Here is a 26194-nt window from a genome sequence, read left to right on the forward strand (position 1 = left end):
GACCTTTCTACATAGAGTTTGCATGTTCTCCCTGTGCATGCATGGGTTTTCTCCAGCTTCCTCCCACAGTTCAAAACCATTCGTCTTCTTCGGCGTCTCGTGTAATCGCGTTGACAACCATGCCTTTCCACTTTTCTCTGCCATATGTTGCATGTAGTACAGTGCTGGCATTCAATGTCTTTGTCCAATCTTTGATGTTGCCAATAGATGTAATTCTCTTGTTTTCTTCTGCTTTCTTCGCTTCTATTTTGCCTGATATTGCAAGATTCTCTACACTATTCCTCTTCATCACACCCTGGGAATTTAATTTTTCTCAATTTGAGGGTTGCCAGTATTGTTCTTTTCACATTTGCTCTCGTAAGCACCTCTTCACTGGTTATTCTTTCTACCCACGATATCTATAGCATTCTTTGTAGGAACCACACTTCCGTTGCCTGGAGTCTCTTCTGCATATTGTTTGATACTGTCCACGTTTCGCATCCATATTGACCAGATGTAGCAACTGAGGATTCTTAGTTGAGTAAATATCAGCTACACAATTAAGAGCCAAACAAGGTGACAAGAAAAACAAGGTTCCCCTTTTTCACTGGTACTGCAAAGAGACAAAAAGATGTGCGCAACAACTACATAGAGACAAACAAAACTACAAAGAGGCTTGACACAACAACAACAATGAAATGCAAAACTACAAAGAAGTGTGAGAGGACAACAAAGCCACACAACTCTAGTACAACAAACTACACAGAAATGCAGCACGACTGCAAAGACAAGCAAAACTACAAAGATGCGCAAAACAACAACAAATAGGCGCAAATCTACAAAGAGGCACAAAATGACTACAAAGAGACACAAACTATGCAGATGCAAAGAAAATTACAAAGATGCAAAACAACTCAAGAGTTCTATGAAAATTGAGAGACAAAAGAACAATTGACAGAGATAAACAAGGTGCCTTTTTCCATCAACCACAAAGAGATGCAAAACAGCTAGATAGGTTTGGGAAATTTAGTCCTGAACACAAATTCAGTTTTGTTATTTTGATTAAAAGTATTAAAGAAGAATTCGTCATAATTATATTACACATGCCCCTTTTGCAAATATTGTCATTGTAAATGTATTTTGCAGGTTTGATTAGCTGAAAAAGACCTTAAAGTACAATATAAATCTTAACGAAACCCTTAGTACAACTTGGAGAGACAAAATTTTCAAGTTTACAAGATATGAGGCACAAACTCGAACTTCCAGATGATATGATGCATTTTGGTTCCCCTGGTGTCACTCGGCCATAAGTTGTATTTGAAGGAAAAAATATCAATAATCATACTACCAGTTGGATGGAGGTTGAAAACAGGTTGGATGACAGCTGCTGCTGGTTCTGATGATACAAAGTCTGCAGAAACACGGACATCTGTAACTGTCAGTGCCTCCCACTCTTTTCTCTCAGTTCATTTCAGTTCAGTTTAAATCTGCTTTATTGGCGTGACAGATAAAAGGATTTATATGTTGCCAGAGCTTATTCAAAGAGAAGTGTACAGGATGGAAGCAGGATTAAATAATCAGCAGATTTTACAGATATTAAGTGCAAAATCATGTTAATAAGAAGCAGCAGCTCAGTACAAGTGAAATCAGTTCACACCGTCAACTGAGCAGGAGGAACATATACTAATGATTTTTAAAATTCTGTCAATGTTTTATCGTTTATTAGTTAATCTCTAAAAATTGGGAAATTAGAAAATGTCAGTTTTTCAAAGATGAGGCGATCTGCAGATCCAACAAACAAATCCTCAGTTTACCCCAGTGTGAAACAAAGGCAAACTGAAAATCCACATTTCAGAAACCAGATAAATCACTTTAATGAGGAATAAATTAGTTGTCATTTAATCTTCTGTCAGTTCACTCAATGGTCATAAGCTTCATGTCCACTGAGTATTACTAAGATTTTAGGCCCTTTCTGTTGAAACATTATCCAGCAATTCACCAAACGTGACCAATGCTGTATGGCAAAAAATATGTAGACACCAGGCCTGGCCTACTCCTACCTTACATTTGTATGTGTTGGGTGCAGTAAATGCTAGTTTGTTTCAAATGCTGGTCAAAGGTAAGATGACTTAACTGGTAACACCTTCAGTGATGTGATAACTAGTTACTAAGTAATATCTGCAGCAATCAGAAAACATCAGCAAATAAGCAATTACAATGTTTAACTTAGTGTTACCTGTGGGATCAATAACTCTATGCCACTATAAAGATCCATCTGTTTAGCCTGTTTTGTTTTACCTGCTAATGGAATATGTTTGTCTTTAATTACTTGCTAAGGTCTTCAAATAAAGCACATTATCATTTTTGCAGGAGCTATGCAGTCATTTTATCCAGACAGTTGGTATAGGACTAATCTGACTCACCAGATGTCGACTGTGGATATAAGCCTGCCACTAGCCGCACATTTCACATGCTGTAGAATGGTCTGGCTATGCTAGATTAGCGGAATCCCTATAAAGGAACTGGTTTGTTTGGGACAACTTGCTTTAATATGGTTATGTGTAAATCATGTACTTTATATAAAGGTGGAGGAACCCTCCGCGACGTATCTCGTAATTTTACTGCTGCTGTCTTAGTAACACGTTCATGCAGTTATTTTGTGCTAACAAAACCAGTCCCCATCTGAATGAATGCGAAGACAACCATAACTGCATTTTCAATGGTCACCAGTCGCCAGACAAATCTTATAAAAACATACAAAATAAGTTTAGTGACTCTGAATAAGAGTTTAAAAAGAATTTTCCGCCTCAGTTAAACTTCTGCTGCACATGCACACAATTTCTTGACACCATGTTGGCATCAGTACAACAATACAGTTTTGTTTGATGTGTTCTGCTTTGGCTGCTATATATTCTGGTGATGTCACCTAAAAGGTTTACTGTAGAGCAGTTTTGAAGCTCAGTGTAAGGGCTCGGCCATCGTCAACTTGGTAGTGCCTGACTCCTACTACCTCCTGGATAATCCAAAAATGAACAAAGAAGTAGAACAGGACTGGAGCTGAGGAGGTCCATGTAAATGTTTCTGGGTCGTAGACTGTCCTATAGCGGTACCCATCTGTCACTCAAAGTAGAAACACCCTTAATTATACAGAAATTTAAACTTCAATACAATCCAAACGTGATTTATATAAAAATTCAACCTTTGTAGTTTTCATATATGGGAATATTAGCTAAAGAGAAAAAAAAAACATGTTCATACCAGAATGTAAACTTGTTTATTTCTGCTGTAAAGTTGGACATTTCAACATGGCGGTCTATGAGAATTGACTCACTTTGGAGCTGGCCTCAAGTGGGCATTTGAAGAACTGCAGGTTTTAGAACTTCCACGCCGTCTTTCCTTCTTCTTTTTTTTTTTTTTTTTAGCCCTGTAGACTGGCACTTGGTCCAGAGTCTTGTCGTTGCAGAAGTGTTTCCTAAACCTGAATCCAAATGCCCAAATTATGCATTCAGTGACATGATCGCTTTCATCAAGTGTGCGAGCAGCCTGGACTCAAGTTGCTGATCTATAAACGGTGGAAACTAATGCTAACTGCCCAAGTAGCTAGAACAAATCTGGACAGAACATGCAGTAAAATGTTATTGCATGAGCTTTATCAACTATAAACCATAAATGCAACGCACCATTTCCCTGTTGTACTGCAGATTCTAAATTTATTATCATGGGTGATTTCGGACGATTTAAGCCACAAGTTCTGGTGGAGTCTGCATCCGAAGCAGACTCTCTGCATAGTCCCCTCATGGATTTGATAAATAGTGGATTTGGACAGCTTCCAGAACTCAGATGCTGAATGTGTCCCAATGTGATGAAGTCTAGACATTTCGATTTCCATGAAGAGCTCCTAAACATCACAGAATGTCACAATGCTTCAGTCTTTCCAGCAGATGTTGATGCAGTTGCAGAGATTCAATCCCATCAGTTGTGACTTGTCCCAAAGCTGCCGAGTTCAGGCTCCTGTACAGGTTGGTAAAGTTGTTCCACTCCAAACTGAGGAAGCCATTTCTTCGTGGAAGAAAAATATTGTCTAAGTGATTGCTGTCAGCTGGAGAATTAAGATTTCTCTTCAGAAGAAAACCTCTGCAGCTTTTCTCTCTGCAGATAGGAATGTTTGGATGTTTGCCACAATGCTGGAGAAGTACACATCTTTTATTTTTACTTCTGTGAGCCTCCTCCTTATCAAAAACAGAGACATCACCATCAGTCATAACAGGCGTGGAAATGACTTGGACAATATTCTAATTGAAATAATTCATCAGAAAATCAGTTTCCAGGCCATTAGGGAGGGAGATCTTCCCTTATCGAGCGCAGACCATTAGCTTCCAATTAACACGCAGAGACGGAGGAAAATGCTTTTAAATGTGGGGAGATTAAGACCAGGCCGAGGATTTAGACCAAGTCTTTTCTCGCTCTGCAGAGAGGGAGGGAAGGGAAAACCCCCCCGAATGTATGCATCCATTATTCCACAAACTATAGGTAATATAGATTAGGCCGAGTAATTTGATTGAAAACACGAAATGGAGCAGGCCTGAATCTATTGTCAATATGGATTTCCAAATTAATAAGTTGCACACAATCGTGGTGAATGAACGAGGAAACGTGTAACATCAAGTCAGTGCAATGTGTGCAAAAGTGTAATCAGCATGTGACACCGTCAAGCATGCTGGAATATTCAGCTGGTCTGTATGCTGTAAATACGTATGCTCGATTTTGTTCTTTTTTCTGAGCAGTTTAGTTCTAATGATAACTAATAAATTATCGAAAACAGAACAATTAAAATATCATGAAACATTCAAAGGACTACATTACCCAGAGGCTCTGCAAGACATCCCTTGTACATCTTCTGTCAATGAAACTTGCCGAAAATGTAAAAGGACTAAAAGATGCTGCAGATTTATACGGAGGAGGGCTGCATTTACATTTAATTTAATTTGTTTTACATTTTGAAGGTAACTCTGACATTTGCTGCTTTATTGAAGGCACTGCACATACAGTTTGTGTTCATCATCATGGAGAGGCATATCTACATTGGTACCAAGTAATAACTGAAATTAGTCACAATTGACATTTGCTCTTAAGATAACCTGAATATCACGGAGATAAACAGAAATGCGTAATTACACGGTCATCACACTGACTGTAAAACATCCTGATTCAGAGCATCACAGTTTGAATTATAAACAATAATGTCAGTGCTGTAGACTCGTCTCATACATCACAATCACCTCCAAGTCTTACAGTAAATTCTCTTATCTCCTATTCATCAGAATTACAAAACCAATGTCATTAGATAATCGAAGAATTTATATTCTGCGTCACACTGGTGCCAGGTTTTAAATCTGATAACAAGCTCATTTTATCTCCACACTGCAAACATGTGTTTGGATCCTCAGGGTTTGTTATTCAACTCGTTTCACTATGAAAGTTACATGGAAGTGCACTCTAAGAGCAGCTGATAATTATCTGTGTGCGCATACTGTATCTGGTAATAACAGGGAAAATGTTGTTTTGCTCTTTTTTGGTATTTGCGGTGAGGAGGTAGCTGGGAAACAGGAGGAGAAAGAAGGACTGTGACGCAGCAAAGATCCTCATCTGAATTCCCACAGAAAAAGTTTGAACATTTAGGGATGTCATGGTACCAGAAATGTGGTGGTCAGTAGAAAAACATTTTAAATTACATTGTTTTCAATACTAAATTCAAAACAAAAATAATCTCATAAGTATTCAGACTAATGTAGCACTTCAATACTATACCGACAAAATGGTTAGTTAGCTTGTTAAATTATGAGCAGAACCAGCTCATGTTATGAGCTACTGCTATGTTAGCTTAAAGAAGAAAACAACAGCTGCTATGTTAGCCTAAATAGGATAACGTTAGCCACTATATAGGCACAAACAAGATAACATTAGCCGCTGCATTACAGTAGAGAGGATAAGCCCAAAAAGTAGGCCTTTGAGTTCAAGTCATGATGCAAAGGTCCTCTTTGGTATGGAAGTACCTCAGGGTCATACAAATAAATTTATCCTAAGACACAAGTGAGATCACACATTGTATTGGGAATAAACACATTTTTAAAAAAATGGCCGCCAAAGTGTGATCTCACTTGTGTCTTAGGATAAATTTATTTGTATGACCCCAAGGTACTTCCATACCAAAGGGGACCTTTGCTTCATGACTTGAAGTCAGAAGTAATTTAACTTCCCTAAACAAGATGTTAACTACTACAATTTTCTAAGCAAGATAACATTAGCAGCTGCATTAGCATAAACTACATACAGCTAGCTTCGATGGTAACCTAAACAAGGCATTTTTAGGCTCAGTGTTTGCCTAAAGAGAAAACATTAGCTGCAACATTTGCAACAACATTGGCCTAAACACGATCATGTTAGCCACTATGTTAGCATTGTCGTTTCACAAGCTGCTGTTATTGTACAGCATCATAATCACTATCTATGTTACCATGGAAACATATGAAATTATGCCATGTTTTTATGATTCCATTTACAGCCCGGTCTCACGGGGATTCGTGAAACTGTCAGGTCAGTTTTTGTTTCAGTTTCGTGCGCACCAACACGATGTCGTCATGTTTTTCGTGCTGCTCACCACGAGCGAAACCCACTGTGGTAATCACATCTGAAAGTGGTTTATACCGGCGGATTCATGACGATCTAAGCTGTCTATCGGCGTTTGCGGCCGCCGCCGCGGCCGCCACTTCGGCCGCCGGACATTCTTTAAATTCCTATGCAAATTCGGTGGATTCATGACGATTTAAGCTGTCCATCGGCGTTTGCGGCTGCCACCGCAGCAGCCATTGCAGCCGCCAGACATCCGGTTGCAGCAGCGGCCGCGGCGGCGGCCGCAAACGCCAATGGACAGCTTAAATCGTCATGAATCCGCCGGTATAAACCACTTTCAGATGTGATCCGGCCGCTGTTGTGGCCGCAGCGGCGGCCGCAAACGCCGATGGACAGCTTAGATCGTCATGAATCCGCCGAATTTGCATAGGAATTTAAAGAATGTGCGGCGGCCGAAGCGGCGGCCGCAAACACCGATGGACAGCTTAGATCGTCATAAATCCGCCGGTATAAACCACTTTCAGATGTGATTACCACAGCGGGTTTCGCTCGTGGTGAGCGGCACGAAAAACATGACGACATCGTGTTGGTGCGCACGAAACCGAAACAAAAACTGACGTGACAGTTTCACGAATCCCCGTGAGACCGTGTTGCCATTTATTAGTGCTGGTTCTCATGACATCCCTATCATGAGCCATAACTGTCCAGCTACCAAGGTTTTCCAAGACTTGGTTTAAATTTTCCGGCGAGAAATAGAATGATGTCATTATCAAATGTAATGGTAAGCGCAGGGGTTAGGTAGGTACCAGGTATGGTACACTCATTAAATACAATGTCCTCTGAAGTACAGCAGTGCAAATTTGTGTGTCTTAAGGTGTTGTACTGTGTGCTGCAGCAGACAGGCAGGCAGGTGTGTAGATCTTCACCGTCTCATCCCAGGAACAGTCAACCACCTGTAGGCAAACAACCAAACCCATGCTGTGAGACACATGTGAGGGCTGCAGGGTTCAGCACCTGGCTCAAGAGCATCTTTAACAAATTACTACTTTTTAAAACACTGCATTTAACCCTTATTCAAACACACACAACAAAAAAGACATCTGGAATATTTCATCTGATGGCACACGGTGCTTTAGAACAGTTTGTCCATTTGTCAGTGTGAGCATCATATAGATCAAATTATTATTCAATGAACTGATAAACAGAAACAAATCATTTTGCTATTGTTAAAAATGGAAGCAGTACTGGTGCTTTACATGATGTGGAAATACATCATTAGTTGAGTACAGAGGTAACCAGTCAATTATCGCCACCTTCATTCATCATCACCTGTCCTGCTACAGTGTTGTAGCAACTTAATTACCCCAACTACAACCCCACCAGGGGAACCTTGGGTTGCAGTTGAAGAGTCCACAAACTCCATCTCATCGTTCTCCATTATCTTTTACGAAACAGCTTTACTTAACCTTGACGGAAAGTGTCATAAGGTTAAGCAAAGATGTGAAGGAGAATCTGTGATAACAAAAATAAAACAAAAACAACGGCAGCGTAAAGAGAATCACTTCCACTAAGCTACATAGTCATACAACGGACGGTGTCAATTATGGGTTGGCACAAAAGTACCTTTCCTCAGTATTTAAATAATGTGTTCAGCATCATATCACGGACATCACTTAGATACATCTGGGTCATATCACTCAGATAGAAACCTTCCCACAAAAGGACTAATCCATCACAAATCTTGGTCTAAATGAAGACTGCATATAAAACAAAAGTAGCCTGTGGGTTTGAAAAGTGAAGCCAAAGCATAAGTGTCTTTCTTCATTTTAAACGCCAGCAGGGGGCGACTCTTCTGAGTTGTAAAAAGAAGTCCGATATTATAGGATGCTACCATATTACAGTGTCTTCAGGTTCTCCAGTCAGATCAACCACTCGTGTCCAGGTGAAAAAGACTAACATGGTGATGGAACAAAAGAAACTTGATGTTTAAAAAATGGCTATGTACACCTTTTACATACATTTCAAAGTGCTTTCTGAAGGATCTGAAACTTTTGAGGTGGGGTTTTCAGTACCGAATGTTGCTGTTTGGTCAGAAACACAAGCGTTTTTTCCCCCAGGATTTTCCACATTTTTAACAACTTGCAACTGAAAACAAGTGAATTTCAATAAAAATCCTGTCTTGAATGTTGAGATAAATCACCAGGAACGAAAGGGAACATTGCAACCCCAACTCCACCTGTTAACGTGTCAGATGTTGTCTGCTCCCCGCCCACTTCTCTCCCTGTCACCTTCAAACTCGGCATCATTTGTGTGTTGCAGAGATACAGACAGAAAACCTAACTGCTTCATCTTCCAGTGCTTGTACCTGTGGGCGTGTGGACTTCAATTAGAGATAAAGACACCGGAATTCACTGAAATTGTGCTTTACAACGAAATGGACCGAATGTTTGCTGCTGCAGGAGAACAAAAAGTCTCTGGGCAGATGGGAGGTGGATGAAAATACACTTAAGTGGAGCTTTGAGCTGAAATACCCTGAATTCCTGAATTGTCTCGCTGCTGCAGGTGAAGCGTGGACACTCACAAAGAACAAGACGATCAGTTCTCAGTCTCCTCTCAGACACATTACATCAAAGCGTTCCCCTTGAATAAATGTCCATTATCAGGTCTGGAACAAGGGCGTTTGGAGAGATGGCTGCAGGTCTTCACTCTATGGAGTAAAATCTGTCTTTTTCTGTCTGTTTTTTGCCTTTTCTTTCCAGCGGTGTCCACAAAAACACAGACCATACTCTTGGCTGTGTTTTCTTAAAAGATAGTTTGCATTTGCATCAGACAGACATCCCTCATCCAGTGTAATTCATCCTCTTGCTTTCATCATTCTCTGCTGATTCACAGGCAAAGACACGCAGATTGACTGAAACCTTTAATCATGTTTTCACTGATGGAAACTGTTTTAGTCAGACTATCAATAAAAAAAGCAGAAAGAAGGGTTTTTATGTTCAACTGCCTGCAGGGAACCTTTAGTCCACACGTTCCTGAAGCTTCTCTCTCGGTTCTGGTGTGTTTACCTTTAGTTTCTGAGTGTAAGTGTTCCCCACAGGCCTATCAGTGTGCACACACGGGAAGACAAGGGTTTGTTCGGAAATCACAAAAGTTTGGGTTCGGGCTTATCGCTCAGACCACAAATAAGCCACAACGAGATAACAAAAGAGGCTGCAGGCATAAAATCTCACGAAACAGAAAAAAAAAAAACAAGGTAACTTTAGTTTGTCTGACTTCCATTGTGGTTGCTTACTAACTTTTAAAAATACGCATAAACCTCTCAGCAGTTTAGTTATCTTTTTCACTTCCCTGCGCTTTGTATGAAATCAACTTATGAATAAAACTATTACTTTTAAAAGTGTCCTCATTTTACTTTCAGAGCCTAGAGCTTATTTATGCTAAATCCATGTTTGCTTGGTGCATTTATTGGTTTCAAATTCTTTCTTGTTCCGCTGTTCCTTTCCAACATCAACTCCTGTTCAAATTCATATACTGTCCTTTAACCTTTTTGATTTGAAAAGGGTTTTTTTCACAAGGCATCAAATTACAAACCAATGATATAATAAGGTAGAATTTTTTGGAGAAAAGTTTAGTAAAATTTCAAACAGATCAACTTAAAGCATCCAGTAAAAGCTCTCAGACTGAACTTTGTTGAAACAATTAACTTGCTTATCAGGTAAAGCTCACACGTAAATGATCCTGACAGTGTGAATCTCTTCGCTTTTTAACCAGACTTCTCAGGGGATGCCGTGGAGAAGAGAATACAGCAGTGTATCCACTTCCCCCTCTTGACTGGATAATCAGTCGGGACACGGCTATCAGCTGAATGACATGCCTCTGAGGGGACGTGGCTATCATCTGAATGACACACTGCCTCTCTGTCATCTCTCCTGGCTGCAGAACACAGACCGACTGATGAGCTCCACTTTCAAAGGACAACCCTTTCACCACTCTTCACCATTCATGTCGTCACGGTCCTTAGAGCTGACTTTGTGTTTGATAAAACAGCAAAGAAGAAGAAGATGAGGGGGGAAGCAGCAGCCTGCTGGGTGAGGAGGTGAGGGTATAAACGCACGACTGATGGAAGAAATCCTGCTCTGTACCATGTGCTGCAGGTTTCCCTTCTCAGTTTGTTGTATTTTGGGTGTAAAGAACCTAAAAGTTTGTAGTCAGCTCAGACAATCAGGGTCAGGGTCTGTGGTATTACTAATTATAATCTGTTACGGTGACAGACAGGTGACTTTAAGTCGATTATGGTTTTGTTTAGTTTTGTTACCGGCCCTTTACTTGCTGGTGTTGCAAAGTTGTTTTGTACATACAAATAATAAAAGCCTCCATGCCCACGACACTATGAGTCTACACACGATAGTTGTGCTCAACAAAAATGTTGAAAGTCATATGGTAGCTCTCTTTGCTGTGCTGCGGTTACTTTGTGCACTTGCTTAGTGACTCTGAATCCAGCACTCAGTAGTAAAAAATTTAACAACTTGGCTCTGTGGGTTTAAAAATCTGAACATCTGCTACACATTTTCCTTTTCTTGAAGCAAGGTCCGGCACTCCAGTTTCTGTTTGTAAGATAAGTTTATACAGTTTTGATAGTCAATGGGGGTTATTTTACTCAACTGAAGTGGCTCAATTTAAGATTTAAATTTGACGGCCATGAAAACGAGTCCAAATTTGTCGCATCCAACTGCTTTGTCAGGACCCCTTGGTGTCACATTACATTTGAACAAACTAGATGTCCTTTCGTATGAATTGTAAGATGCAGAGTAGTTGGATAGACCTATGAAACTTCCAGAAACAGATGCCATGAGACTGCAGCTAAATAATCTCTGCTGGTTTGGTCACAAACTAGAAGTTTGACAAATACCCGTGTTAAATGTTATGAAAGAATGTATTTTAACTCAAACTGATATTTTTCTAAACTTAACCAAACCACGAGTGAAACAAAACTTAAATCATAAAATGAATTGAAAGTGAGTGAAACGTGATTTATATTTCATTACTGACTCTCCCAGTTCAAAGACATATCAGCCCTGCCATACAAGAGGGGCAGTCTCACTTAGTCAAGTTCAACAGTCACTAATGACATGCACACAATCAAATGGTGTTTATATAAAGTAATATTAAAAATGACACAGGTTAGAAGAAGAGTTTAACTGTACTTTGTCTTTGGATTGCTAAAGAATTGAAGGCAACAGTGTCGAAGGAGGAGATTGTCGGTGAGAAAAGTGAATGTTTTGAGGCAGGAAATGCCTGCAAGGTAATCACAATCCATAATCAACTTTTAGACTTCGATTTGAGGGACTAAATTTTTAAACAATTTTCTCTTACAGATAGTCAATGACATCATCAATCAATAATTGAGCAACAAATGAAGTACTGTGGATATTTTTACTCCGCCAAGGAACGCGGCGAAGTTATGAGGATCGGTGTACGTTTGTCCGTCTGTCTGTTCATCTGTGGGCAGCATTACACAAAAATGTAATAATGGCTTTCAATGAAATTTTCAAGGAAGGTCAGAAATGGCACAATGACCACCTGATTAGATTTTGGCAGTGATATGGCTTATAGTCTGGAGCCATGGATTTGTTAAAGACTTCTGTATCATTGCGAGTTAGCGCCACGGTGTCACTGTAACTATGACAACAAGTGAACACTACGTCAGCTGCCTGCTGACGATCACATGATTGCAATCCTACTACAAATCCACTGCTGTGGACTTATCGGGACTTATCCGTCGAAAATCATACAACAACTGTAAAGTAATGTTTAGTCATAGACATGTAAGATTTGCGGCAATGGTAGCTCAGTTACATTAGCCTCTCAATTATAGAGATTTTGTACTACAAAAATATGTCTTGTCTTTAAGTAATGAGGTCTGGCTGGAAGCCATTAACCACCACAGAAGTCTCTGTCATGGTGGGCCATTGCTAGTGAAACCCCCACAAAGCCCTTTGCTTGCCAACACTTAGTTGCCTGTAGTCTGAAAAACCACCTCTTCAAGTTGCTACAGAGTTAAACAGTAAGAGGTTCAACCTTGTGGCAGTACCAGGCACTACAGCAAATGTATAATACATTTTCTGGCATGCATGCCTTATCAGTTAGCATGTTTTTAAATTGGTTTAAACATTGACCAAAATTAATCAATTAGCAGTTAATCATTAACATAGCTTACATCAATGCTGTAGCCCTGAAGTGGAGTTAAATTGTAAACCAAGTTCATATTAACTACAAAGTACATAACAGAAAAACCTCTAAGCTTATGCATGCAGTTCATGAGGGACACAGTGGAGCCCTTAAACTTGGTTTCACCCCCTTTTTATTTTATAAAATAGACTAAAGGCTTGGAAGCATTGATTCTTACAGTGAAACAACTGAAGAGAATTAAATGTTAGTGCAGAAGCAAAAACAGGCTTTTAGTTGAGTGTGGTAGCGTGCATTATTTTATAAGGTACAGCTGAGGGTGATAAGAATGTTATTAGATTAAAAAATATTAAACCATCAATTTTTGACTTGGAAATGGCATTTAAGTGTTTGATCTCATCAGCACCATTGTTCCTGAGGGGAACAGGAAAGCCTCAAGCTAATTTCATGACAAGCCATGCTGAGATGGTTCACTCTGAACTACCTATCACACCTATCACCACTAACAAGAAAAAAAGGAATAAAACAAACAAGAAAAGGTATGTGTGTTTGTCAGTGGTACATGATCTGATTCAACATCCAAGCTGTGCCTTTCATCTTCTCTCGTGTAAGTTTTGACACTCCACTAATGGAAAGAAACTCCATAGCCGGAAGTGAAGGATCAGCATAGGAGGGGACTGTAGAATTAGCAAATGTATATGAAATTTGTAAGTGACCATCATTTGTAAAATAGGGTGCTGTACTATTCTCTCTGTGTGAGCAGCTTTTAGAAATTGCTTCCGTTAAACAGGTCCCAGAGTCACACAGTGGTAAGCAGCAAATGTCTAAAATATGTCAAACTATAGCACGAGTGTCACGTCGCAGCCAACTGCAGTCCTCCTTCTGTGCTACTGCTGAGCCACAGCAGAACTTCCCAGCCTGTAAGGGGCTTTAAAAACTGATGTATGGTCTAACGCTTTCAAATCCAAACTCTCTTTCTGCTGGCTAGACTGTGGTCACAGGCACTGAGTATTGACCAAACGCAAGTTGAGAGGTCGAACCGTGCTCCCTCCTGACAATCGGACTTCCCTCCTGCTCCATCAAATCTTTGAATCAGTGAGTTAACAAGCTGAACATCCATTCAGGGCAATGAGTAAGCAAAGTGGTCGTGCAGTGACTCAGCCATTGAGAAGAGGAATGCCCTTCTTTAATTAACTTTAACAACCACTCGCACTGGAATGGCTGCCAAGACTGCAGCAAAGCAAAAGAAGGGAGAGTGAGAGGGAGAGCCAAAGACGTGATATGTAATGAAAGGAGGCAGAAAGAAGAAAAAAGCCTTAAGACTAAAGGGAATATAAAGGTAATAAAAGTTCAAAGTCTGAGGACTGTTTAAGGTCTACTTAAAGTCTTTTTATTTTGAATAATGAGAAAAAGATGAATGAAGAAACAGTAATTAAAACACTAATAAGCTTATAGCAGACATGTTCTCTCAGGGAAAGTCGCACAGCGTTTACGCAGTGCAATCCACGCTATCACTGTTGAATTGTCACAGTAACCACGTTTGAGTGATGCTTTTGTTTTGAAAACACTAGCACCACATAGGACGAGGATGCTGCCATTTATTATTTTAATTAATCAATTAGTTTTTTGGTCACAAAGCAGGAAAATTCAGTGCAGAACATACAGATATTCAGCTTAAAATTTAATTTACAAAAAAACAGCAAGTCCTCACATTTAAGAAGCAAATTTCTGAGTGAAAATTTCATCAAATTCTCAAAGTAAAATATTTTATTTCAGCTCGGTGAAATAGTACCAACAAAACTGAAAGCTAACTGGCTTTGTAAAAAGAAGTAAAATCAGTTTTAACTCACAGATCTGACATGCAAACACACCTAAACGTTTGTTGCTGTAGGGATATTACTTGCCACTAAATGGCCAGAAAGTCAACGATTTAATTTTTTGTTGTTTTTATTTGTCTGTTTAGATTCTCTGTCATCCAGTTTGTGGTAATCCTAGGACTGGATATCCAGACGGTTACCATTTTTCACTATTACTACATTTTTCACTATTTTTGATCATTTATTAAGCCAGTCATGACAACAGACCACAGATAAATGTTAACTGCAGCCCTAAATTTTCCTTTTCAGTTGACTAACACTGGTATTTAATTTTTATAAAGGCATTTAAAAAGGTTATCAGAAATATTTAGACCTGTTGGTTTGCAGTTTTTAGTTAGAAGCATTTTTTTCCTGTTCATTTAATCATTTCACCTGAGGTGACAAATAACTTGGGTAGAAAGAAGAGAGGCGCAGACCTGCGCAAATCATATCTCAAACATCTTAGCATCCTCGGTGTCGCACTTTAAATGTGGTGGCAACAGTCTAAGCAGTGCACTCCAGACATCCCTCTCCCCTCCTCCTGATGGATCTCAATGTGTTCCCAGCCCAGATATGTAATCCCTCCAGCAAGGTCTGGGTCTACGTCCCCTCAGAGGCATGTCATTCAGCTGGTCTACCTCCACAGGAAGGTGACCACAAGGGATCTGAATCAGATGCCTGAACTTCCTCAGCTGACTCCATACAAAGGAGCAGCAACTCTGTACAGCGTTCCCTTCAGATCTCCCATGTCTTCACTCTATCTCTATGGCTGAGCCCATCCACTCTATGGAATAAACCCATTTCAGCTGCTTTTATCCATGGTCTCTTGTCACTACCCAGAGGTCATGACCATAGGTTAGGGTTGGAACAACTGACAAATCACAAATTTGGAAGAAACATACCACAGAATGACAAGATAATACAAGCTGTCTGAAATTTGAATCTTGTTTATAGTTAAAATATGTCAGTGTCTAGTTAAACTGTCTCAGGTTACAGGTTACATGCGCACCTGTGAAACTCTCATGTATGTTCATAGACTATAAATGTCTATTTACAAGAAAATGTGCTCTCATTTTACTGTTGACTGGGTCTGAAGTGCTGATGTTTGAGTGTGGCTGATGGGGGATGTTAAGAGATGTTGCTACGCTGCCATTAAGCTTTCCGAGCTTGTCTTATTGTAGACAAAAAAAATAAGGTTCAAATTAAATGCTGCACTGCAGCCGTGCATCTGTACATTACATCCCAGACCTGATGAGTACACTGATGAGCCAAAACATTGCAATCACGCCTTCCTAATGTGTGGTTGGTCCTGCATTTGTCCCAAAAAGAGCCCCTAACCTCCTGAGATCTTGACTCTGGACCTGGAAGATCTTTGAAGTGACCACCAAGATGCTGGCAGCAGAGCTTTTAAGTCTGGTTAAGTTAAAAGTTGGAGCAGGTGAGGACCAGACTTCACTGAGCACATCCTCAAACACCCGGTCAGTGGTTCCTGATTGGCCTCTCCTCAGATCACTGACAGAAATATTTATCACTGCTCTCCAGGAGCCCCACACATGCTCCAGACCAGACACCTGCCTATGTCTCCAACACACCAACTATGAGAATGAAAGGATTAACTGAAGGTTCTCTTAACCTCCCACGTATACCGGACCTCAATAAGCACAGCTGCTACAAGATAATGCAAATGTCTTCATTTCGGCATTACAATTTGCTGCACTGCTGTCCAAAAATGACTGAAAACACATTGTCCCACTGTCCCAAAAACACTACAGCACTGGATTAATCCGTTACTGAAAATAATCTACAACAATTGCACTTAATATTTTCAACTACACAAAAGAAGAACTCAGAAAGTAGAGGTCAGAAGGTATCAGGAGATGGTCGATCATCATGCTAGTTTTGCCTTTTAATAACAACAACACCTTGAAGGGACATGAAAATGAATCATGCTTTCTTGTACTGGTACCGCTGTAAGTGTGGCAATTACAAGAAGCATTTTTATAATGAAATGACCAACCTACAGACCTGTGAATGGCTGTCACCCTGCATTCCTGTATGATCTATCGCCTTACCCTATCGCTTTCTAACACACACACACTTAATACCCACCCACAAAGCACAAAGGTCTTCATGCCTGGTTTGTGAGCGAGTGTGTGCGGTTTAGCTTGCGATGCTGTAAAGAGGGTGATCCATCAGACACGCCCGGATAAGACCACAGCAGTGAGAGAGGGAGCCGGAAAGAGAGAGAGAGTCAAAGAAAACAGCAAGTGATTAAAACAAAAAGTGATTAAAAAGAGAAGCAATAAGAGAAAGGTAGCACTTTTATCTGAGGAAGAAATGAAAACCCAGAAGCAGAAATAATCTAATGGTTTGAACAAGAACAGATCAGGAAAAAATTTAGCAACTGAGGTGAGATAGAAAGATGGAAAAGTAAAAAAAATAAATAAATAAAGAGGGGCTGGATATCTCATATTGGACAGATAATGGAGCGTTGTCGGTTTTCCTGTAGATTAGTCCAATGTCAAGATTACCAGACTGGGCAGCCATATTTATGGAAATGATATGCGAGTTCATTCTGAGGTCTTACAACAAAAATCTAACGCAGCACAACAGTTCCACCAAATCACTGTGTTGTAGAGCTGGACTCCATATCACAAAGCATCTTCTATTTTTTCTGTTGCTCCAGCTCTTATGGATAATTCTGCTTTATTTCAGTCAGTTGCGTTTCCCATTTTTGTGTCTATCGTGCCTCTATGGGTCATGCTAACATTGCACTCTTCAAGTTGGTTGTAGAAGTTCAAGGAAATGAGGAGTCATACAAAATAACATAGTATAATGGGGAACCAGTGTGAGCACCATTCAGCTCTCCAAAAAAATACAAAAAAAATACTATTGTCATGTTACTAACTGGTTAGAGATTTCTGATGTTCTAGAAACTCTGCAGCTAAATGTAACAGTGCATTATGAAGATGACTGCAGGTCATTTCAGTGTGACAGTCAAAAGTTCTTTACCTTCCAGACCAGTGTCTTCTTCTAGAACTATCCTGAATGTTGTGCTTGGCCTGACAGCCCTTCTGAGAGTATCAGGTTTCCATAGCAGTACTCAACCAGCCGATTCGTTGTGTCTCACCAGATGTCCAGCCATGGTTAGTCTACGCTGTCTAGTAATGGTTGAATGTGAGCCATATAGCGACTTGTTGGTGAGGTACGATTTCCAGGAGATGTTTTGTACCATCCATAACATTCTGGTATAAGTCCCATCAATTCTTTTTGAGAGTATCAGATCCATAAAGCAAGATGGATTCCACCGATGCCTAGAATACTGTCATTTAGGTTGTCATTTTTGTGATGTGGAGAGGACAATTCCCATTCAACTGGGTCTTCAGGTGACAGATGGATGAACGGTCCTCGGATATGAGGGTTAGTTGCAAATAGCAGTCCCAGACCAAATTGTGGGTTGCCCTTTGGCAAGATATAGCCCCCACCTGCCACCCGTGTAGGGCTACGCGAAGATCCACCTGGGAAGCAGGAATGGTGATAGCACTGGTGGGTGAACATTGATAGACAGCTGTTTCAGTCACTGATGTCTGTTAAGTGGACGAACTGACAAAAGTCAACAGTTAGGAAACTCTGCCCCTTTGAGCAGGGAACGGATTCTGTGATAGCCTTGGCAAGTCGTCACAGTATTTCTTCTACTAAAAATACATATAGGTAAATTAAATGGAAGAATATGCCTTGAAAGATGGTTGCAGAGGCATAAGGACAACGTACTTCAGGGAAACTGGTGGTGTTCCAGCGCTCACCGGTCTGCTCCCGACTGTGGAGGAAAAGCGTTGCTTCAAAAAGTGATACCTGTCGATGGCAGACTGGGAAAATCGCCATGTGTCCTCGGATGACAGAAATTCTATTTGTGGAGCTACAATTAATAAATCTGCAGCTTTGACAAAACATCCTCCCCAGCATCAGCTGGAAGAAAAGAGCAGATGTACCGAACGCTCAGCTTTCCATACAATCAGTAAATCTGTCACAACAAGGAAAAGTTATTTTTATGGGTTGGATATTTGGTTTGTACGACATCTGCAGCACCAGCATTCACTAAACAGAAAGCTGTCCACAGCACCATACATGGAAACAGACTGGTGGATGAATATGCACATTATTCAGTCAGACAGCGGTTATCCTCAGATGGAAATATCCCTAATGGGCTAAATAAAATGTCCATTCCAGACAGCTAATTTCTGTTTACTTTTAATCAGATTGAAAGGATATGATTCCGAAACAATTCAAAAACAGCTAAATTATATTATTTACATTTTAAAATACTGTATTTGAGTGAAAAAAGGTTTGCATTTCCTGGTTGATTTGTGGAGAACTCTGCTTACGGTGAAACACCTGAACATGTACCAAAGAAATATCTTTTTCACATGACGACTTGCACAAATTGCTGTATATTGGAGCAAAAAGCACAAGCTGCCTGAAGTAGAATCTTTTTTAATGTTTAATTCAGTTCAACTCCAATTCCCTACAATGGAGGTGGAGTCTGCAAAGTTTGTATGACCTATAGAGACACAATAGACACAGAAATGGGAACATGGCAGGTAGAAATAAACTGAAATGATCTTTTAGGAAAATACATTTCAGTTTCATTGCTTTTTGTGGTTTTTATTCATTTCAGGAGTGACAAATTGGATGGATTTCTGTATAAATTGATTTTTTTTAGCTTACAACCATAAAAAGTGGCTCAGTATAAATGCATTTACAGGATATCAGGCTGCACTGGCAACTCAATCCCACATTCAGTTATAAAGTCAGTTCACTTCTAATGCTGCTCCTTAATGATATGTATCAAACGTTTTATTGAAATAAATTACATTATTTTGATCATCTTTTATTCTTGTGAGGCCATTTCGTCCTCTTGATTGGTCTCTTTCAAGAATGCAGACTTTAATATTTAATACGCCTGAGCACTGAATCACTTCTTTCTAATGTACTAATGTAAGATGCTGAGCAATTATCCTCAGGGGAGAATTTTACCGAACACCCGTTGCACGAGAAGACAAAAAGTGTTCAATAGCATTTACAATCTGGAAGTCTGTGTCTGCAACCACTCACAGAGGAATGGATGTTTTAGTCTATCCTCCATGGAGAACAAAGAGCTGACTCAGCCAATCACAGTGATGAGGAAGGAACAGTAGATCATAGCTGTCAGGGTCACATATGAGCTGGACTGCAGCTGCACTCAGACATTTAGGAAGCGCGTGGTTTGTTCCATGATCCTGACAAATATTGAGTACGAAGCGCAATTGTGCTCATGTACAAACACATACAATTTAATTTGTGTACAATAATATTTTCTGAAAAGAAGTATAACAAAACAGGACAACAGATCAATCAAAATTCCAAATTCGAATTTTTACCAACAACAACGCATGATATTGGTACAAAATTATATAAGTGCTCTCTGGCAAAGCATCACGGTAATTCAGTTTTACTTTTAAACCCTAAAAATGGATTTTTGTTCCTACTTTTTGACATGATTCAAAAGAAGAGATTCCCTGAGGAGAGCTACTCGAGACAGAAGCACTGAAAACGAGGGGGTAGGTCTTATCTGTGACGTCATTCTGTGTGTCCTCCACACCGTCACAGCTGTGTGTGTGTGTGTGTGTAGGTGTGTGTGTGTGGTGTTTTACAGCTTGCTTCCCCATATGACGTGTCTGATAACAACACAGCTAACAATACAGCTCATTACTGTTGTTGCCTCCTCCCACACACACACACACATTTTCAAACACTGACAATAAAGCTCATTACTGCATTGCTTACACACACACACACACACACACACACACACACACACACACACACACACACACACACACACACACACACACACACACACACACACACACACACACACACACACACACACACACACACACACACACACACACACAGCTCACTGTCGATCAGACCGCACTCGGATTCTAGGTTCAGGACAGCTCGCCCTCTTAGATTGGTTGCCGTGGGAAACTTGGCTGTTTGAGGTGACGTTTTCAAGCCCGGGCTCGTGAGGAGTTATCACGTACGCGTTTCCACCTCGTCACTGTTTGTGTTCTGTTCAGTCTGATTTTCCAGCGAGTTATTTCTGGCCCCAAGTAAAAACTGATGATGCTGCATGCTGAGAAAATGAAGTCGTGTGTTGTGGAGTCAAAGAGGTGAATGTAAAGACAATTTTGTTGATACAAATTTTCATTGTCAACTAACATCAAGCGAGTCTGTTTCTGCCACCTTTAGTTTGAATCTCCAACTAAATGTAAATTATTAAACACACCTAACAAATATAAAATTCTAAATTAAAGTTTTAGATTACGTACACTACCAGCCACAAGTTTGGACGCACCTCCTAATTCAATGCTTTTTATTTACTTGTATTATTTTCTACATTGTAGATTAACACTTTTTTGTTTACTATAGAATTTCTTTTATAGTTTAGATGTCTTCAGTATTGATCTACAATGTACAAAATAATTAAGTAACACCATACCATTGAATGAGAAGGTGTATCCAAACTTTTGACTGGTAGTGTATATCAAAACATTCACGGCATAATTTCATTATCTCGGGGTGCTTCAACTCATAAGGTCAAGATCTTACAGTGTTATAGAGAGAAAACCAACAATGGTCTTGGAGCAACTAGAGAACAAAGCCTTGAAAGAATGCTGTATTGCCATTTTTCATCACTACCTGCCCAAGCCTGCCATGGGTAATTTGCTGTCCTCCTCAGATCTGGTAGCCGCTGCATAGGCTTCTATCTAGAATCACATAATAAGGGATCCTCTGCATGGGTTTTGGGTGTGTTAACTGCCTGCAGCAATTGTTCAGCACATGTTTGCATATATTAGCTCTAGAATTATCACAGTCCAAGTATGAGCAAAAAGTACCACAAATGTTTTAATGAGTCATTGAGGGTACCGCCTCAGTGTACTCAGACTTGCATGAAGTAACCGTCGAGACAATCATATGCTAGTGGCAAGATCAACCTGTGTCCTCTTTGGGCGACAGTCACTGCCGATGCCCACCCGGCCAAATGCTGGGGATTGTGGGACTTTTGCCAGCTGATGGGACCACACAAGGGTTAAGTGTTGCAAATGCAAGTAGGGTCAAAGTCCTCATAGTGAATGCTGTCCTCTTGGCAGCCGTATTGGTAATGCTGGTTCAGCTGTTAAAAGGCAGACAACTGGCGTTTTGCAAGAAGGGGCAGTACGTCAGCCAGAATTCTCACACAGGATTCTACTCAGGATTCTTTTGGTGTTGAGTCTCTCCTTTATGTCTACAGTTTGAGAAGCATCGTGTTCACCCGAAGACCTGCTGCAGTAGTGGCACGCTGGGAAACAAAAACTTTACAGTGGGCTCTGTAACAATACAGCTTTGAGGATTAGCAACACTGATGGTCATTCTGCTCGCTCACTTGAGGATTCTTCCTTTTTTAATCTCTCTAGTTTTATGTCACTTTTATTTTAATGTATTTCAAATGTTTAACTTTTGTTTTTGGGGGGTGTTGATTTGATGAGACGGTTTGCTGAAGTGCAACTTTTTTATTGGGTCATTGACTTTTTTTTAATGTGGACAATTTTAGATACACAAAAGAAGAAAATACAAAAGTAATCACGGAGGCCACTGAAGTCTACCTGTCTGTTTCATTTATTTTATGCACAGGGGCATAAAAATTCAATTCGAGCCACTTATGCAGTCCAGTCCGCAGTGACTAATATTACAATCCTGAAGGAGCCAAAGTAGTATGTGGAGTTCTTTCTTTCTGTGAAGATGTTTCTCTTTTGGTTAAACATCTAAAAAAAATTGTTGTATGAGAGGTGCAAACCCATTTTTCTTCCAAAGTATTCCTGAAATACCACTAATCCAAAGAGAAGATAGTCCTCATCACTCGAGACTTCTTTTGTAGAAGTGAAACATGAAATACAGTAATGCACAAAGCTTGCATTAGAGTATCTTTTCTGTCATTCAGACTCACTCTCTCCTGTCAGGCTGTTAGCATTTGTCTTTTCAAGCTCATCTCCTGGGACTGCTGTAAATCTTGGCTGCTTGACAGAACGTCTCCTGCTTCATTTCCACAGAATAAAAACACTCGGTAGCTACAAACAGTCCATAATTCAGCTGTTTCCATAGAAGACTGTGTTAGATTGGTGTACTCTGCAGGCAAAAAATACACCATATTGTAAACATGCAATCGTCTAGTCCTCAAATACAAGAAGACTCCAACAGGATAATTTACAGACAGCAAAAAATGCATCAGTGATTTCCTACAGCAAATGGTGATTGTAGTTTTTAGCAAACATTGTTGAAATGTAGAAATTTCTTGAGAATTATTTCTAGTGATAGCGAGTATTTGCTATCGAGTGTTTATGACAGCAGGATGTGTGTGGGGAAAGTTGAATCAAAATAAAGTATAGCATTTGTGTTCATGGTAATGCACGGACATGTCACTCAGTACAACAGTATGGCTCAATGTGTTTTTATAGGTTTCAAGCAATACTTCAGCTGTGTGGCACAGAGGAATACAATATGTCAGCCGCTGATACACACACAGTACCTGGTAGGAGGAGGAAATTGTTCATTTTGGTCTTTTTATGGGATTAGCTGACAATAATAAAAATCAAAACTATGACCTATTCACAGCTAGAAGAGCAGCTTTATAACTGCTAGCCATTTATTGGTTGGTATTTTGCTAAGGCACAAATTGCAGCAATTTGAACTGTGATTTCCAAAGCAATCTTCATCCAAGGTAAGATGCATTCAAGACTGTGCAGCACAGAAGCCCTGAACTATTATGTAAAGATCATACCAGCAATTTTGGAAGTTTTAACTCATCTGTAACAGTGATTCTCAACATATTTGGCCTGTGATCATATCAAGCAAAGCACCTGCTTGTTCCTCACTAATTCCGTGCGTCTGTGAGCAGTTTATTTAAAGACTGATCTTCCCTCCTCAGACAGTGTGAATGGCTAATTTCTGGGCAGCATATTATCACATTAACTATCTTGCATACCTTTAGGTTAACTTGATGTTACTTGCAGCTTTGTGTCAACAGAAGTATAAGGTCTAAGTCCTATCTTCCAGTCAGTCACTGGTTTCGGTAGCTTTTAGTATGACATGAAGATCAATCTGCAGAGACTGGAACTGCCTAATCAGCCTGGACCGAAGGATGCTAATTTCAGCTGGATGCCAATAAATTTGAAAGGGAACATTCACAGCTTTCCATTGGCACTGCCATCAAGTCAAAATGTCTGTTTGACAATCACCTTTGTCTCAATAGAAGTATCCCAAAAGCAAACAGTTGTATTTCCAGTAAATATTTAGTTCCAAGCCTAAATAAGACAAATACCAACCTTAAAGGTTATGTAGAAAAGATAATATGAATAATACTTCTTCCAATTGAAAAAGATTAGATTTGCCTCACAATGTCGATACTCAAGTTTGCCTTTGTGGGTTGACTCTCAAAGCATTACTGAAATGAATCGAATTCGGCCGGCTACACTCAAGGCAGGGAATCAGTCTCAGAACTAATGATGTGTTTCAGAACTGTAGTTAATGGGCTAAAACATGCATGTTCTTTTAAGGTGTATGATCAGAATAAAATATACAACACCAAAAAACAAAGCCTACTTTCCTTGAACACTTTCAGGATGACGCACTGAAGTAGGAGAGACAACCTCAGTTCGCTCTTCCCTTTTTCTGTCTGCCACTGATTTCAACACTAGTTTCACCATCAACACAGAGCCCAATATAGTTTTTGTCAGTATTTCCCACGCATGCATCCCCTTGCCTTCCAGCTGAACTCTGCTGGATGTCATTTTTATCCCTCGACTTTACTTGCAACAGAGACAGCCCTTGTCTAAATTAGCTGGAAAACTGAATTTGACACCAGTGGCCTTTTCGATTCAATGCTTCTTTACCCTGACAGATCTGAGCACACAGCTCGCTGACAGCCTAGTGATGGTGCGTGGTACTGTGTGTACGTTAACTTCAGGCTGCTCACGTGAAGACAGATTGATGGATGGTGCCATTTCAACAGCACACAGATAGAAACCAAGCGTGGACATAGTGAGGCAAGAACAGGGAAGAAGAGATGTTCTCAAATCTAATAAATACATTTTTGAATGAGTGTGATGGAAATAAAATACCACTAGGGTACAATACAAAAAGGCTATTTCATTGTATTCTGTGACATTTTCACTTCAATGTATATTTCTCTAACCCATCAACCACAATTTACTACCTTCAGGTTTGGCTCACAGTGTGCAGCAGTCTATGCATCTCATTTTTTTTCTCCGATGTACTTAGCGAAGCATAATCTCCACAGGCTGAAGGTCTCTTGCTGTTTACATCTGGTAAACTTATTAACTATGTCTACAATGATGGATCAAGTTTCCTAGTTTCACATTAAGCTTTCTGGTTTCACTACAGAACTGAGTCCATCTGTTCTAAGCCTGAAGATAGTTTCTCTGGCCAAAAGAAGACTTTGTTGGTCTATTCTGGGGCCTTTCTACACGCACATTAGACACAGATAATAAATATCTCTTTGGTAATCGTGTTCTATGGGGACCAACTTGTGAGGGTACCTTGTATTTAGTCAAAACCCAGAGTTCAAGACATTAGGTGATGGCTGGACTGTAAATAAGGTAAATTACAAGCCTTACCTTTAGTCTTATCACCTCTTTGTCTTTGGGCAGGACTTCCTCTTGGTTTATATGGTCTTGACTGCAAAACTATCCTGTCCCCCCTTCAGTGAACACCTCATCTTTATGTTGGGCTCACGGCACAGGACTTTTGGGACTATTTATCGCCGTTTCAACTCTCTGAACAATCAGAGAAGAGCTGTGGTCTGGGATCTACGGTCTCCATTTTGCTTACATCTATTTCCCTATGAGATCACAAGAAGTGGCGCACGGCTCCCTGATTTTGGCACTTGATAATAGTGATAAGTTTCTCTTCATGAGTGGGAGTGGATTTTTTTAATTCGATTTTCAAATCTGCTAGAATTTAAAACTCCTCTATTGTGAGCCTAGCCTTACTGAATGAAGCAGGGTCACATTGTTTCAACAAAGTGCTAACTTTCAGAACCATATTAACTCAATTCTACCAATAGATTAACTGGTTGAAAGATACAAACAGTATTATAAGAACATGCATTTTTGTGTGCTACCTGGTTGGGGATATGCAGGTTGAAGTCTAATCCACAGACAAACTCTGAATGATGTTCCACAGTGTCCAGGAGAGGCTGGTTTCTGCTGTAATCCCAAAACCTAAACACACAAACACAGACACAATGCCGTTTCCAAAGAATCAAACACATGGCATGGAAAAGGTTTCCCTTCTATCAAATCGATCAATGCAACTTAAAACTGCTGAATAGAAGAAGTTAATTAGGGAAGTCCTAATATCAGGATTTTCAGGGTCAACTTTGAGTCAGTACACCTTGGATTGAACCATCGACTTTATATGCTGGAAGTTCATGCATAGTTCAG

The 26194-nt window shown here is 40.0% G+C and overlaps 1 protein-coding gene across 1 annotated transcript in view; it reads right to left on the reverse strand.

Annotated features, from left to right (window-relative positions):
* Nucleotides 1-7257: 7257 nt before the first annotated feature.
* Nucleotides 7258-26194, reverse strand: part of pex7 (peroxisomal biogenesis factor 7) — a 76319-nt gene continuing 57382 nt past the window's right edge. The window contains exons 10-11 of the mRNA XM_022206565.2: nucleotides 25873-25972; nucleotides 7258-7562 (exon numbers count right to left, since the gene is read on the reverse strand). Of these exons, the coding sequence (XP_022062257.2) occupies nucleotides 7479-7562; nucleotides 25873-25972 (184 nt within the window). The 3' untranslated portion in view covers nucleotides 7258-7478. The remainder of the gene's footprint in view (nucleotides 7563-25872; nucleotides 25973-26194) is intronic.

Source organism: Acanthochromis polyacanthus, chromosome 16, assembly GCF_021347895.1.
Source record: "Acanthochromis polyacanthus isolate Apoly-LR-REF ecotype Palm Island chromosome 16, KAUST_Apoly_ChrSc, whole genome shotgun sequence".
NCBI lineage: Eukaryota > Metazoa > Chordata > Actinopteri > Pomacentridae > Acanthochromis > Acanthochromis polyacanthus.